Source organism: Marmota monax, unplaced genomic scaffold (genome assembly GCF_021218885.2).
Source record: "Marmota monax isolate L192 unplaced genomic scaffold, Marmota_monax_Labrador192_F-V1.1 WCK01_AAM20220418_F8-fsc00225, whole genome shotgun sequence".
Taxonomy (NCBI): Eukaryota; Metazoa; Chordata; class Mammalia; order Rodentia; family Sciuridae; genus Marmota; species Marmota monax.
This window is the reverse complement of record NW_026694524.1, coordinates 2,048,445-2,064,134: the sequence shown is the minus strand read 5'-3', so window position 1 is coordinate 2,064,134 and position 15,690 is coordinate 2,048,445. Positions and strand designations below refer to the sequence as shown.

Below are 15,690 nucleotides of genomic sequence, written 5' to 3'. Positions count from 1 at the left end.
AACTAGTAGATTCACATTCTTGTGTTTACTTACCCCCTCCTCTCTGAACAACCTTATTTCCCAAGAGACATTAGTTTTAATATTGAAAATCTGCTCTTAGTAACTGAAGGGATAATAGCATCATAGAATAATTGCTGTTATGGAGAAATTAACAGTTAATACAGGGATTTGACTAAACTATTAATTTCTTTTGTTTAAATTATCCATCTTGTCCCCTATTCATAGCTGCTTTAAAAACTTAATACAGTTTATATAAATTCTTGTCTAGTACCTTAGTTTAAATACATATACACTAATAAGCTTCTCATTTATTGTCACAGTTTCTATCCTATTTTGTAAATCTGTTTAGAAATATATGTTTTCAAATAGTGCTATATGGCAGTGTTCCTGTAAATTATGTTTTCTACTACTATCCCTACCTGCCCAAAGGTGGAGAATTCTGGTCAAAGAAATTTATTAAATAAAGTCGAACAAGTCCTTTATTTTAAATTTATTCTCTGTAAAAATTTTTAAATACTGTATGTGTTGATGTGTTTTATAAATAGAAGTTACGTGTGTTTCCCAAATTTATTTGACCAGTATCTTTTTAAGAATTGATCTCCTCAACTCATTTTGGAATATGCTGTTTTATACTCATGGATGAATTAATTTTGTTTTAGTCTTTGTTAAAATAGTATTTACACTCATTGTTATTCCTGCAGGTATATTAATTTGGTCAGCATGTATTGTTTTCAGAATGCTGTCTTTTGAAAGTAATCCTGGCTTACTAAAATTTTTTCAAACCTAAATCTAAAATTTTATTCAAACAAAAATTGTGTGGGCTAGGTAACATGCCTGTGAATTTTCTTATGACACAGTCCAATAATGTATAAATTCCTTAAAACATTGAATCTTAGGCACTATATTCCCTATAAATATATAATTGGCAGTGGAGGAGGGGTGTCTGTATCTCAGAATGGTACTTTGCTCTCTGAACAATAAGTTCAGTATTTTTGGTAGAGCAAGGAGGAGGACCTAAAGTCCCTGAAGATGGTTAGTTAAGTTGGAGATAGGCATAAACTAAATGCTAATTCAGATAAACTAAAGGTAAAGGGATATGCAATACCATTTATCTAACAGCTATGTAGATTGGAAGTGTCTTATCTCATTTTGGATAGATAAGGATTTTATAATTGGAAGGATTTTAAAGGGCATTTACTAAAAATTTCTACTTAATATTCGAGTAATCTTGCTTGTAGCATTCATAATTTATACTAATCTAAGGACATTTCTCTCTTTTTTTTAAAGAGAGAGAGAGAACTTTTTAATATTTTTTTTTTTTTTTTTAGTTTTCGGTGGACACAACATCTTTTTTTTTTTAATTTTTATGTGGTGCTGAGGATCAAACCTAGCGCCCATGCATTCCAGGCAAGCACGTTACCGCTTGAGCCACATCCCCAGCCCTAATGACGTCTCTTTACCTCACTATAATTCTGTAAAGTTTTTTACTAATTTACTACATGTTTACTAATTTACTACATGTTGCTTGGTTCCAATTCCCTTAAATATACTGAGATGGGTACAGAATATATTCCATTTAACAAGTGCTTTAGAACCAACTCTGGGCCAGATACCATCCTACATACTAAAGGACAAAGCATTGTTATAAGACAAAATCCCTGTGTTCAAGGGGCTCAAATTCCAGGGGAGCAAGACAGACTCCCAAGCAGGAAGTCTAAGAAGCAATTTATCTGTATGATTAAGGTAAAATAGAATAATATTTTGGTGGGAGAAGCTGATAGTATTTCTTTGGCCAAAGTGATCAGGGAAAGTATCTGAGAGGGTCCTTAGCCCTGGAAAATGAGATGAAGTCATTAGTATACAGATCTAGGGATAGAACATTTCAGATCCAGAGTACAAGTGAAGGCTGAATTAGGAACAGTATGAGCATGTTTATGGGACAGAAGAAGCCAGTGTGACTATAGCAGAATGAGAAAACATAAGAGTGGTAGCAATAAGCTCAGTGAAGTGAGCAGCAGGAATGAGATTGTACGTGGACTTTTAGGACATAGGTAGAGTCTATATATTTATTGTAAGTGTTACAGATTACTATTAGAGGATTTTAAGCAGGGGGAGGGGAATAAGTTCTAATTTTACCATTAAGAAAATGGATCTGAGCTGGGCACAGTAGCACATACCTGAAATCCTAGTGGCTCCGGAGGATGAGGCAGGAGGATCGCAAGTTCAAAGCCAGCCTCAGCAATTTAGCAAAGCCCTAAGCAACTTATCATCACCTTGTCCCTAAATAAAATATTTTTAAAAGGGATGAGGATGTGGCTCAGTATTTAAGTGCCCCTGGGTTCAATCCCTGGTTCCAAAAAGAAAAATAGAAAATGGATCTGGTTGCCTTGTGGATTACAAGGGGCAAGGGTAGAGGTAGTAAGGATGGTTTGGAGGCTATCAGGCAATTACATTAGGGACCAGCTTGGGCAGAGATTTGCCTGTGGAAGTGAAGAGAGGGACAAACTAGGGACTGTTGTAGAGCCAAAGCTCACTGAACTTTCTCGTAAATTGGGTGGTGGAGTAAGGGAAAAAGGAACCAGTAAAAAACTCTTGCCAGTATTGTTCTTCCTACCCGATTTTGGGTAATTTAAACAGCGTTTACCTCTATCATTTCTATTTCTTACCCCACCTTCATCAAACTTGCCATAATTCTGGACTCCTTCCAGTTGATCACTGTCCCTCTTAATAAATATGAAGTCTTGGACATTGATACTGGTATTATCTTTGTTATAAAGTTGCCCTGTGTTGAAATTGGACACACAAAATTTGGGTGTTTTTCCACTTATAATTATTGGTAATAAAGTTGTTTCTTAATGCCTGCCTTCTTTCATATTTTAACTTAAAAGAACATCCATGCTTATCTATACACCATTTGATCCAGCACTACAAAATGACTAATCCTTTGAACCTTGATTATTCATTTTATTAAGAATTCTGCTACTAGCTTGAATTTTCATTGAGATATGATTAGCAAGCATTTATTGTCATCAGACCAGTGAAGATGTTAACCACAAGTCCAGACCCCTAGGCGTTGCTTTATAAAGCTTCCTTTTAAAAATACAATCATTCAGCCATTGCTAAAACTGTACTTTCACCAGCCAACATTGCTCCCATTCCTTCATTTAATGAGTGTTTAGTGACTGAATATAAGACTCTGGGCTAGGCACTAAGGATTTATAAATATATATTTATAAGCACATGTAAGTACATATTTATGTATACTAGATCCCATTAGGGTATATAAGTAAATATAATGAAGGAAATACAGTGATATAGTCATTGAAGTCTCTGCAGCTCACAGAATCCCAGATGTCTTTTTAAGCTCTTCATTCTAGGGAGAAATGTATTTTGTGTGATGGGTGAAAATGTGGAGGCAGGGAAAGGCAAAAAGAATAGCATCTCAAGTCAGCTTAAGACCAGACTCTTGCTCCTTCAGGAAATGCCTCAGTTGATCCATAAAATGAAAGTATACATATTTAGTGTTTAAGTTAATATAGTCACGTTTTCTTCCAGTGAAGGAGTGAATCTCTTCTATAGAGCACAGGGTCAAATAGTTGATTTATGTAGAAAGGTCATGTTATATGACATGTGCCAGCCAGTCTTCAACTACTAAAATCATACTCAGCATGGTAAGCTGCTTATACTCTGAGAGGCTCAGGGGAACTCTTGACTCTCTAGAGGAACTGCAAATGCATACTTCCTCTGGGTCATCTTCTCTTCCGCCTGCTCTCTTTCTCTTCCTTGATCCATTTGCCTTGCTTTCTCTCTCCTGATCTCCTTCCCTAATGTGTCTTTGGTAAGAAACAGTGAGACAACACAGAATTAAGACACTTCCGAGAGGGTAAAATTCAGGAAAGGCCTCATCAAAGAAGTACAACAGCTCCACAGTCTCTTATCCTAACCCCTTTATGCCAAATGTGTTTGGGAATTCAGAACTTTTTAGTTTTAGGAAAAAAAAAATCTTTAAAAAAAAGAAAAGAAAATCTATTATTTTTTTCCTTACAGTAGGGTATCTTATGGCTAGAATCAAACACATTAATATTTCTATAGTAAAATATTAATAGTTACTAATGAGCTAAATGAAACCTATAAATAGCTCCAGGTCAAGTTTCAATACAAATGAGTTTATGAAAAATTTATGGAACATTTGTGAGGTAATAATAAGAACTTATGAACCTGTAGTTGTACTGGGTGGTTTAATTATGGGACATGGTGGCATCTCCTATTGTGATCTACTAATTCCTCATTATCATTTTGAGGACAAATTACCTGTTCTTTTAACAAGTCAACATAACTCGTTTTTTTCTTTGCACTTTCAAGTTCAAGTAGGATCTTAAAATTCTATAAAGTCCTTTATCTAAGTAAGTCATTTAGTAAATCTCTTCCAATTTTAAAACCTAATCATTTTACACACTAATATCCATACTTTGCTTCACAGTTTTCCAAATACTTGCTATATTGGCATGAGTCAAAAGAATATTCATTATCTTGATTTCTTATTTCTTTTCATAATGCAGTAAACTCAACTTGGAAAGTTCACAGCCTGACTCCTTAGGAGAATTTTAGTGGGAGCTCAGTGTATAACTTTGATTTCATTTAACTGTTTCAGTGAACATAAGCTTCTCTCTATATACCTCATATACTGCAAATGAGCTTAGTTTCTCCTTTATTCCAAACTTTTAAAGTGTCATTCTTAGGTTTAAGCTTTCATATTAGTTAAAGAGTACATATTTAAACTTTTGTTGCTAAAAAATTTAGATAGGCTTAACACTGGCAAAATGTACTAATGAGAAGCCTTTAGAATTTTTAATAATCAAATTTGCATGCCAATCACTTAGCAACAAGACAAAATATTAAATGGAAGGCAGAAGATTTAGAGGCATGAATTAGAAGGTAATTGCTACAGTTTAGACAAGGGGAGAGTCTAAGGTTAGAGGGTAAAACAAATTGCACTTGAGGATTGATTGGTGGAGATAAGAAAGAAATCTTTATTGTTGGACTTTGGTTTGGTCCACGTAGTGGAGCGTTTATGCTTATTAATTGGGAGTAAAGGAAGACAAGTGGAAATGGATCAGCTAAAGGGAATGAGGATTACCAACTTGGCTGACCTTAGATACACAGAACTTGAACTCTTTCTATGAGGGTTTAAGTCAAAATTTCTATTTAAATGCCCAGATGGATACATGGTTGTATTGGAAAATGAGTCAGAAATACGCATTTGTAGCTTTCAACTGACTATGATAAGGAGTTACCATTCAGGTATTAGCTGTTGAGTTTTCTGGACCATTAGTTGTTTTTAAAGTGGAACAGTACCCACACAAAGAAATGAAAAGTTAAAGCTACCAGTCATTTCCTTTAATTCACTGAACTGTAACAGTTTTTCTATGTTAAGATATCTTCTTCTCCTTTAAAATACATATTGCTGCCCTCTGACTTGTTTGTATTTTTTTTATCTAGCTTTTATTTTGAAAAATTTAAAATCTACATCTACAACAAAAAGTTGATAGAATAATACAGTAAATATCTATATAACCTAAACTGGGTTCATCAGATAAGTTTTTGCCACATTTACTTAGCAGTCTCTATATACACATGCGTATGTGTATACTGTTTTGGCTGAGCCACATGAAAAAGTGATTTGTAGACATTATGACTTGTCATCTCAAATACTTCATTATGCATCTCTAAGAATAAGTATGGTCTTAGCTGGGCATGGTGGCACATGCCTGTAATCCCAGTTACTTAGGAAACTTAGACAGGAGGATTAGAAGTTTGAGGCCAGCCTCAGCAACTTAACAGGACCATCTCAAAATAAAAAGGACTGGGGATGTAGTTCAGTGGTAAAGACTTCCTAGGTTCAATTCAATACCCCCCCCAACTCCTTCCAAAAAGAATATTTTCCCACATAAGCATCATACCATTTACTATAGCTCAGAAATATGAAATTCAGTAGAATTACCTAGTATACAGTCTACATTTAGATTCCCCAACAGAAAAAAGGAAAAAAAAAAATACATTTCCCTACCAATGTAAAAATGTCTTCTTAGCTTTTGCCTCACCTCACCATACCACCTTAATCCAGACTGAATCAAATTTCACCTTGAATTCTGTTTATAGTCTTTGCATCTTCTTTAGTCACTTTTTAAAAAAATCTGTAATCATGATATTTTCTTTTTGCAGATAGCAATTCAAAAAACTATTGATGAACTGTTTTCTTTTGGTCAACTCTTTTGCCACTCTAGTATAAACTGTGTTATAGATTTTTTCATTTGTGGGTCCTGAGTAAACCAAGTTATACTAAAAAGGTACTTTAAAACTTAAAATTAGGGATGGGGAAATTACTTTTATTTTTTATCCATCTTCATCAAATCATAGTCTTTATCCTGTGTTTTTAACTTTAAAAAACAGGTTAATGAAGAGTTAAAGGAAACATTTACTCTTTGCAAATTCATGATTCCATTTTCGGATATTTGAGACACGTTACTTTAGTCTACATTTTCTCCCTGTATAGTATTGAGATTCTTTACTTCACTCTCATAAGGTTCATACATTGCTTATGTTTTACCATTTAAGTATCCTTTTAACAAGATCCTTGAAAGGAATTGAAATGTTAGTATAGCAGATGAACTCTGAAAACTATTGGTACTGATGCAGTTTCCCTGTAGATAACAGCCTTACAAAATAAATAGTCTTTGAGGTATAATTGAATGGTTTAATCTCAATGGTAGAGAAAGCCAACCCCCAAGAAATATGGTATACATTTTTGTAATCATGGTGAATGATTAGCAAGTTAATACAATGGTAATATGTTGCCAATACATTAGGAAGCTATTTTCTTCAACAATTTTGTTAGTTTCACCTATGTCTTGGTGGTTAAATAGTTCAATAAATACGTCAAAAATAGAATGCCAAGGACTGTGTTTTCTTCTGAAAAGTTCAATATCAGGAAGGCTGAGGTTGAGGAGGAGCATATCAGATAGTAAAAAAGAATGGAAAGTTAATTTTCAGAATACATATTTTCATCCACCTCCCTATAATCTGCCAAATAATTATATGTTCTAAAATTACTAATAACATATCAGCCAGTAGTTGAAAATAAATTCTCTAAAATTTCAACAATACCAGTCTGTCTTAAACTACTCCCCCCACAGACTTAATTTCTTATCCTATCATTTTGTCATTCTTTTGAGTATGATATAAAGCACTGCTCTTCTTTCATTTTTAAATGTACCATCTTTTACATACATAATATTGATGCCTCATGTGCTTTCTTTTTGTCTTTTGTGTATGTGTGATCACTGTGTGTTATTTTCCTCCACCCCTCCTTTTTAAAATTTTTCCTAAGTCTTAGATTCTGTGCTGTTTAATATCCCAATGAAATATTACAGAAGGGGTAGCATAGTTTAGTTGTCTGGAATCTGCCCTATCTTCATATCTTGGCTTCTCCATTTACTGGCTGAGGGACTGGGCAGATTACTAAATCTATAGTCTTTGTTTCCTCTTCTGAAAATGGGTATAATAATATCTTTTTATGTAGCTTTAGTGGGCCTTGCATTGAGTAAGCACTCAGTAAGTGGTAGCTATTGTTATAGTTAATATTAATTATAGAAACCCTAGTCACCAGTATTTTTTTGTTTGTTTGTAAAGTTAATACTTATGGACCTAGTACAGTGGTTCTAAAATGCACGCAGTTTTTCTTCCATGGGGCACTTATGATAATGTCATCACTTAGGTGGGAGGGGTGCTACTAGCATTTTGGGGTAGGGAATAGCGATGCTGCTAAACAGCCTATAGTGCACAGGCCAGCTCCAAACAACAAAGAACTATTCAGCCCAAAATACCAGCCGTGCTCAGATTGAGAAACCCTAAAGGAATCTAGTCTAAACACTTTTAGAATAATTTTTGTTTTCTTTTCAGTGTATTAACTATTGTACTTTGACACATCACAATTTTTTCAAATTAAAAAATCAGTGTATTCAGAATCAGAAATTTGGACTTCTGTATGAAAACTTCTGTGTTTTCCATTTCCCTTTACCTGAAAACTTCAGTTTAGTAATTATATAATTATTTTAACATGAATTAAGAGTTTTGACATAATAACATTAGTTAGCTGGGTATGGTGGTATCTACCTGTAATCCCAGTGGCTCAGGAGACTGAGGCAGAAGGATTGCAAGTTCAAGGCCAGTCTCAGCAACTTAGTGAGACCCTGTCTCAAAATTAAAATTTAAAAAACAATAAAATAAAAACAAAAAATAGGCTGGGGATGTGGGTCAGCAGTAAAGCACCCCTGGGTTGAATCCATAGTACCAATAATAATAATAATAATAATACTTAATGTTTATGGAACACTAATTGCCAGGCACCAATTTAAGCATTTTATGGAACATACATAATCCTCATAACAGCACTCTTAAGTGTCCCCATCTAACAACTGAGGAAACGGAAGCACAGAGAATAGGAAGTGTGTGTGAAGCTGAAATTTGAACCCAGGCAGTCTAGGTCTAGAAACTGCTCTTGCCTATTCCATTAGCTGTCTCTCTGTGGTCTCTTAGGGTCTTGGTGATAAAATGCAATGATCTGTGAAGTTTGAATGTATTAGTATGTATTAGAAAATACAAATTTTTGTATTTTAGACACTGTTTTCAATTTTGTCACTTTTTGTGGTGACCAATGAATCTTAGGATCAGGCAAGTTAGGTACACCCTGGAGTAGATTAGATCTTTTAGAATTGTGATTTTTAAAAATCTTTATTTCACACATATTATTGGTCATTACCTTATCTATATAACATAAACTTTATCATAAGTACAGAGTTTTTAAATAAAAGTTAAAATAAACTTAACTTCCCTTGTCCCTTTGCCCATTTTTAAATGGATAAATGAGGTGTTCTGCAATTGTTTGGTCATAGCCAACTGGCCTAATGTCTTAAGCAGAATTTCTCCTAGCACTATGCAGAAATAATGGTATAGCCACAAAGACCAGTCTATAGTTAGCAGATTTTAGTGCTATAGTCCTGGTGCTCTTCTAATAATCTATTGGGTTTGATATGCAATGATTTTTTATAACATTGACCAAACAAAATCTAAAGATTCTAAAACTCCGCCTTCTTATAGTTAACATATATTTGCTTTTATGCTTGTTTTTCCATTGAGGAATTCTTTTTTTTTTTAAATATATCTTTTTTTTTTTTTTTTATTTTTTATGAGGTGCTGAGGATCGAACCCAGGGCCTCGCAGGTGCTAGGCGAGTGCTCTACCACTGAGCCACAATCCCAGCCCCATCCATTGAGGAATTCCTAAGGTGTTCATTTTATCATTGACTGAGACCTTGATTTTCAGCCATGTGGTTGGTTTAAATAAAAATGTTAGATGCCTTATTGACATTCATATACCTTCTGTTGTCATAGGAGAACACAATCCTGGAGTGGCAGGTAGCAAGGGAGTTTTGAGGGCTCACATTTTGGCTTACTTTTCCTTGTAGGGTTAGAGACTGGGCAGTGCAAGCCGGCTCTTAGAACTTTCATTTGTCACCTACTTAGTGACTGAGTTTGTTACCATAAAGAATTGAAAAGTGCCCTATCAAATTAACCCATATTTCATCTGTCTCCACACTGACGTTTGGGAACTTAATCAAGTTACCCCTAGAATATTAGCATAATCACCTCTGTTGTCTTAACTTTGACATAACATCATTAATAGCTTCATTCCTATTCTTATCCTGCCCAGAAAAATCATTTGTAGGAATAATCGTTTGTTCCCTAAATAATACCTTCTCACAGTGTGCCTTCTGCACAAAACGTGCCTTACCCCAATCTCTTTTTCATGCTTATATCTAAATTGATATATTCAAATCCGAAATTTCAACATCCTATATGAAAACTTCCAAGATTTCTACCTCCCCTAACCTGAAAATGATCTCTTTCTCCTTGTAGTATTCTTGACTTCCTAGGTTTGTTTATGGTTTGCCTGATGTGTTGATTTGTGAGTATATTGTGTGTGTTCATTCTAAAGAAGTTATTCTCTTAAATTCTATCCCTTTTTAAGCTTCATCTTTGCAGATCAAGTTTTGGTTGCATTAATTTCTACTGAATAACCTCAAATATGCCTAGCCCTCACTTAGTCTCTTCCTTGTGGTTTTCTTCTGTGCCAGAGCTGTCTTTATCCTCTTGTCTTTTTGTGTAGTTTTTCATCCAAATAAAAATAGGGCTTGGGTCTTGAAACCACTGGTAATCCTTAAAAGTCAAAGAATTCTGTTTCTGTAGCTGCAGAAATAATTTCTGACTCTGTTCCTAAAATGCATTCATGTAAAATAGAACTTTCCATCTTCTACATTTAGCATTTTACCTTTTTTTCTAGTAATTTATTATTTTGTTTTTAGCAAATTAAATTCTTAATTGGTGTAAGATAAACTTATTAAAATTAAGCAATACTAAAATTAAGAGGAAGTGAGAACCTTGATTTTATTGGGCTTTTAATTTTTTTAAAGCTCTTCAATGTTCTCTTTATATAAAAATCAAAGTCTGAAATTAATTAAAGCAGAACTATTTATGATTAAATCAAGTCTTGAATATTGTATCTATACCTTCCCAAGTATCCTTTTCCCTAAATCTCTTCACTTCCTGATTATTTTTCCCTGTCCTTTGATTGAATCACCTCTTAGACCTGCTCATTGCTGTGGTCTCTGAGTCTCTGTCCCTCTAAATTCTCCTTCTCTTTCAACTCAACAAAAGATTTCAAAAAATATAAGGGTAAGGAGAAACCACAGTTTTTCATTTATTATCAGAAAACAATTGTTTTCTAAGATTTTAGCATGACACAAAAATTGTGGACCTGTGATTTCAGAAGCAGACTGCTTGTGGTTATTTATTCTTAGCAACCTTGGGTCCATCCCTTTGTTATTTTGTACTAAAGTATAGAATAATTCTCCACAGAGCCAAGACTGTTTTGAAAAAAATTGCTGACTGAGCCCAAGATTTTTATCTTCACAAGAACAAGGAGAGAGAGAGAATGGGAATTGAAAAAATACCAAAAAGAAGAGAGTAGAATGTGAGATAGGGAAAGTTTGAGATTTTCTTCGTTTACAAACCCCAAACTCAGTCACTCTACAAGCTTTATGATGTATCATATAAATTTAGCTTCCCTGAGCCCCTGCTTCCCATTTGTGAGATAGAAGTAACCTTTTTCCACAAGGTGCTTAAGGGTCCTGGTTGGCATAATATACGTAGAATACTGAATATATGCCTCCTGTCTGGTTCTTATTTTGTATTATTTATTTATTTATATTGTTTTATTATTTTTGTTTTCCCATGTGGGAGCACAGTTGAGTTTGAAAATCTCCCCAAGGTACCTGCAGAGTTTTAGGCATTATTTTCCTGTAAAATAAAAATACTGCTAACCTCTGCTTGGAAACTTGTTCAGTAAGATCTATACTTTCAGAGGTGAATTGCATGAGACATGGGGAGGGAAAAAGAAGCAGTTGCTTTTCAAGAGCTGGGGGCGTGGGCCCAATTATATTGTCTCTCTTTTGCTATGATCTGAAGTTTTATGTGCTACCTCTCCTGGCACTCTATACCACATATGCATGTGTGTATGTGCATGCACACTCAGGTAACAGTCCTAGCTTTGACATGCAAGCATAGTCTAAAGCAAGAACATGTTTAACATGAAATGGATTCCTTAAGAAGTGATAACTTAAGGAATTGGCCTGCAAGTGTAAAAGTTGATTATTGTATGTTGTTAATGTGTTTTACATATATTTTAACCACCCCTATCCCCTGATAAGTTTTAATATACATGGGTTCTGACAAATAACAATACTTCAGCCTAGTAACTTATAAAATACAAATGAAACATAAATTAAGATTAATATACTATTACCCACGTTTGAATTTTAGTTGTTTAGAAAGCAAATGTTTACTTATTGAACAATAATATATGCCAGGCACTGTCCTAGGCAGTAAATAAATGAGTAGAAAAGTATGAATAAAATAGACAAGACCTTTGCTCTCAAGACAATATTTAGTTGCTAAATTTATTTCCTTTTCTTTAGGGTATTTTTGTTATCTCTGATTTTTAGAGCTGAAAAATGCCTTAGAGATCATCTAGTTCAGCCTTTCTGTTCAAATGGAGAACCTGAACACTGAAATTCACAGGAGAGTAAGATAATACAGAATATTCTAAGTAATGCAAACTGTAGAAAAATAAGCACAAACTGAGAATTCACAATGTGATTCACAATCTGATGATGTAATATTTTATACTAATATTTTAGTATCATGTTTAAATTTAAAAAAAGTCTAAATTATTAGGAAACTTCAGTTGTATTAATATAAATGGATTCCACTATATTATCTACAAGTTAAAATGAAAAAAACAAATGTCTTTTTTTCTTCTTTAGCGCTATAGTTAAAACAATTTTGTATACTCTAATGATTGAATCCATAAATTATTTTCTGTCTGTGGAACTCAAAGAGTTTTAAAAGTAATGATGTTCATGAGTGTCTAGGTAGTGTTGATGTAATGTGTCTTTCTGTCTTACTTAGAATCATAGCAGTTCATATCTGGAATTCAGATCCCTTATTTCAAGGATGTAGATATTGACTCCCAGAGAGGTTAACTAACTTGCCCAAATAAGAGCCACAATTAGCCACTCAAATTTAAGCAAGGAGTCAGGTTTTTGTTTGTTTTGTTTTTTAATTAAGACTTTTATATTTTGATATTCAGATATCAGTTATTCTCAACTCTAAATGGTTTAATATTAATCATCATTAGACTTGCTGAGCATTGCCTTATTTTTTAAATCTGGGAAATTGACAAAAATTTTGAAGTCATAGATATTAGAACCAATTCTCTTGGCATTATTTCTGTATCTTTCATGCTATAATTATTTGATATTCAGTTGCTGGTCACAAATAATTTTTCCCCTATAATAGGTATTGTCTTCTGAGAACTCTGAAGCAATGTCAGACTTTGAGAGACGCTCTCATTGCTGCAGGAAAAGAGATTATATGGCATGGGCGGACAAAAGAAGAACCAGCTCATTACTGTAGCATTTGTGAGGTACGTAAACGTTCTTCTCCACAGTTGTTTTTGTAATCCTTCTTGCCTCTCCACTCTTGGTTTCTCCTCAGACTGTGTGTGTGTGTGTGTGTGTGTACACACACACACTTCCATGTAACGTATTTTACTGTAGTTAGCATTGTGTTCAATTTTGTTACTAGATTTCTGATTTCTTATATTAAAACTTAATCTGATGATGTAATATTTTATTAATTGTTAATCAGCCTTAAAAATATCTACCACAGAGTCATTTATCTGTTAGGTCTTTTAAAGATGATAATAAACAAGAAGTTTTTAGTCCAAGAATTTAGACTGGGAACATATGTACACAGATGCCAGTAAACTGGATGTAATTTGGTATACCTCCATGCAGATCAATGTTCAGTCCTCCCTGGTGCAATTTGCAATATATCTATCAATCTTCTACTGTAGCCAAGGCTTGCAAGAGGAGCAGGAACAAAGGAGATGTAGTGCCTTCTCTGAAGAAACTTAAAATTCTACTTGGAGAAAATGAATTATAAACAGTTGATTATAATTTATAGGAGACTACGATAAATGTGAAGTTGGGATTTCTGTTATGAAAATACTGCGGGGATATAAGTGATCTAATTTTCCTTTCTGGTATTGGCCTAAGAGCTCACAGAAGTATTAGCATTTGAGTCCTTCCTTGAAGGATGAGTATGATTTCAGTGGGCTAAAAAATGATGTGAATTAGAGGTAGACCATCATGGGGTATAGGAAACATAGGACTGGGGAATTATAATAGTTTTCAAAAAGAATGAACAGTCCAATGTGGCTTTAACACAGATTGTGCAAATTCTACTCATAAGTCTCAGTGATATGTGGCTTGCAGTGCATCTTGAACACTTTTAAGGAATTTGATATTTGGTTTGAGGTCGCTAAAGCCATCAAAAATTTTTGAGAAGCAAGTAATATGATGTGTATTTTGGAGAAGATAGAAATAGTAAGCTATTGGAGTGGTCTTAAGTACGATTTTTCATCTTAAGGCCTAGACTAGAACTTGGCAGGAGGAATATTAAAGAAGGGGAAGAAATAAAAAGTATTTAGAAGATAAAAATAAGTATTCATTAAATGGCAGAAGTAAGCAACAAGTTGAAGAATGCTTATAAACTTTCTAGCTCAGGTTCCTATTATTGCCCATTGATAGTAATGGAAACATGGTGTACTCCAGGATTTTAAGAAATGAGATTGTGTGAGTTTTCCATTACTGAAAAAATTCCACAGTAAGCAGATATGGTAATATTGATGATCTTTTCCAAATTGATGTTTTCAAATTCTGTTGTTGACCTTTCTTTGAAATGATTGAATTCATTAACTATATTAGTGTTGTATAAAGTCTAAAGTAAGTCAGTTGGAGAAAATGAATGTATAAACTTTCCAGTATTTGAGAATGACTCCTGTCCCACAGTGCTGGTCCTTATCCTGCCTGAACAACTCAAGTCTTTCTGTATAAGATAGAGGCATTATTTCTAAATCATGCCATGCTTATGAGTATACTTTTTGTTTATACTTACATAAGGCTTATAACTGAATACTCAACTGTCATTTCATTTACCTATCAGTTTCCTTATCTGTAAAATAGATTATATTCATTCACCAAGCATATTTTGAGGTTTGGTTAAACACTGGGCACTATGACATGCACTAGCAATGCAAAGATGAATAAAACAGTTTTGTCTTTGAGTAACTCAGCTGTGGGGAAAGACAGGCATCCATACACAATACTGTGTAATGAGTACTATCATAGAGAGTAAAAGGAAAATAATGATTACATGCATCTGATTGCATAATAATATTTTTAGATTTAAAACAGAAATGAGCTGACCTTTGCCAAACTTTTGAATTAGGCTTTGTCAGAGGTCATCATGAGTAAGTCATTCCCTCAGGTAAGTCCCCTAAAAATGCATTACCACCATGTATTTGGGTTTGACACAACATAAAGATTCTCAAACACAGACATGTTTTTCCTTGGTGTACCCTATCTTAACCAGAGATAATTGTCTATGCATGGTTCCCTTAAGGTAAAATTTTATGTTTATACCAAAGCAGTACAATAAATACCACCATCTCTGTTTAATGCATTTTTCTTTTGTATAAAACAGGTGGAGGTTTTTGATCTGCTTTTTGTCACTAATGAGAGCAATTCTCGTAAGACCTACATAGTACATTGCCAAGATTGTGCACGAAAAACAAGTGGAAACCTGGAAAATTTTGTGGTGCTAGAACAGTACAAAATGGAGGACCTGATGCAAGTCTATGACCAATTTACATTAGTAAGTGACAACAACACGTGAGTATGTAGTTAGCTGGGTTGAGGCAACAGTGTTTGCTCTGCCACCTGATAAGTTGGAGGTAAAGAAATACTTAAATTTTCTTTTGGCTCAGCAGATAATACATAAGGGTGTATTCCTATCATCCCCTTCTCTTTTACTTCCAACTGTTTATTCATATGAAATTGACATATATCATTTTCACTTTTCTTCCTGGGTGAGACCAGCCTAAATAATGTTACAACTACATTTTAAAATCTTCATGTGTTTTAGAACCTTTTCATATCTTTTCTATCAT

General features: G+C 34.0%; 1 protein-coding gene across 7 annotated transcripts in view; it reads left to right on the top strand.

The window, feature by feature from the left end:
• Kdm6a (lysine demethylase 6A) overlaps window positions 1–15,690 on the top strand; it is a 256,255-nt gene that overhangs the window by 238,921 nt on the left and 1,644 nt on the right. For 6 of the 7 annotated variants that reach the window (XM_058571463.1, XM_046420179.2, XM_046420180.2 and 3 more), the window contains 2 exons: window positions 12,975–13,101; window positions 15,225–15,395. In XM_058571463.1, the coding sequence (XP_058427446.1) occupies window positions 12,975–13,101; window positions 15,225–15,395 (298 nt within the window). Of the gene's footprint in view, window positions 1–12,974; window positions 13,102–15,224; window positions 15,413–15,690 lie in introns of all 7 variants that reach the window. The other variant, XM_046420182.2, reaches the window with a different exon arrangement.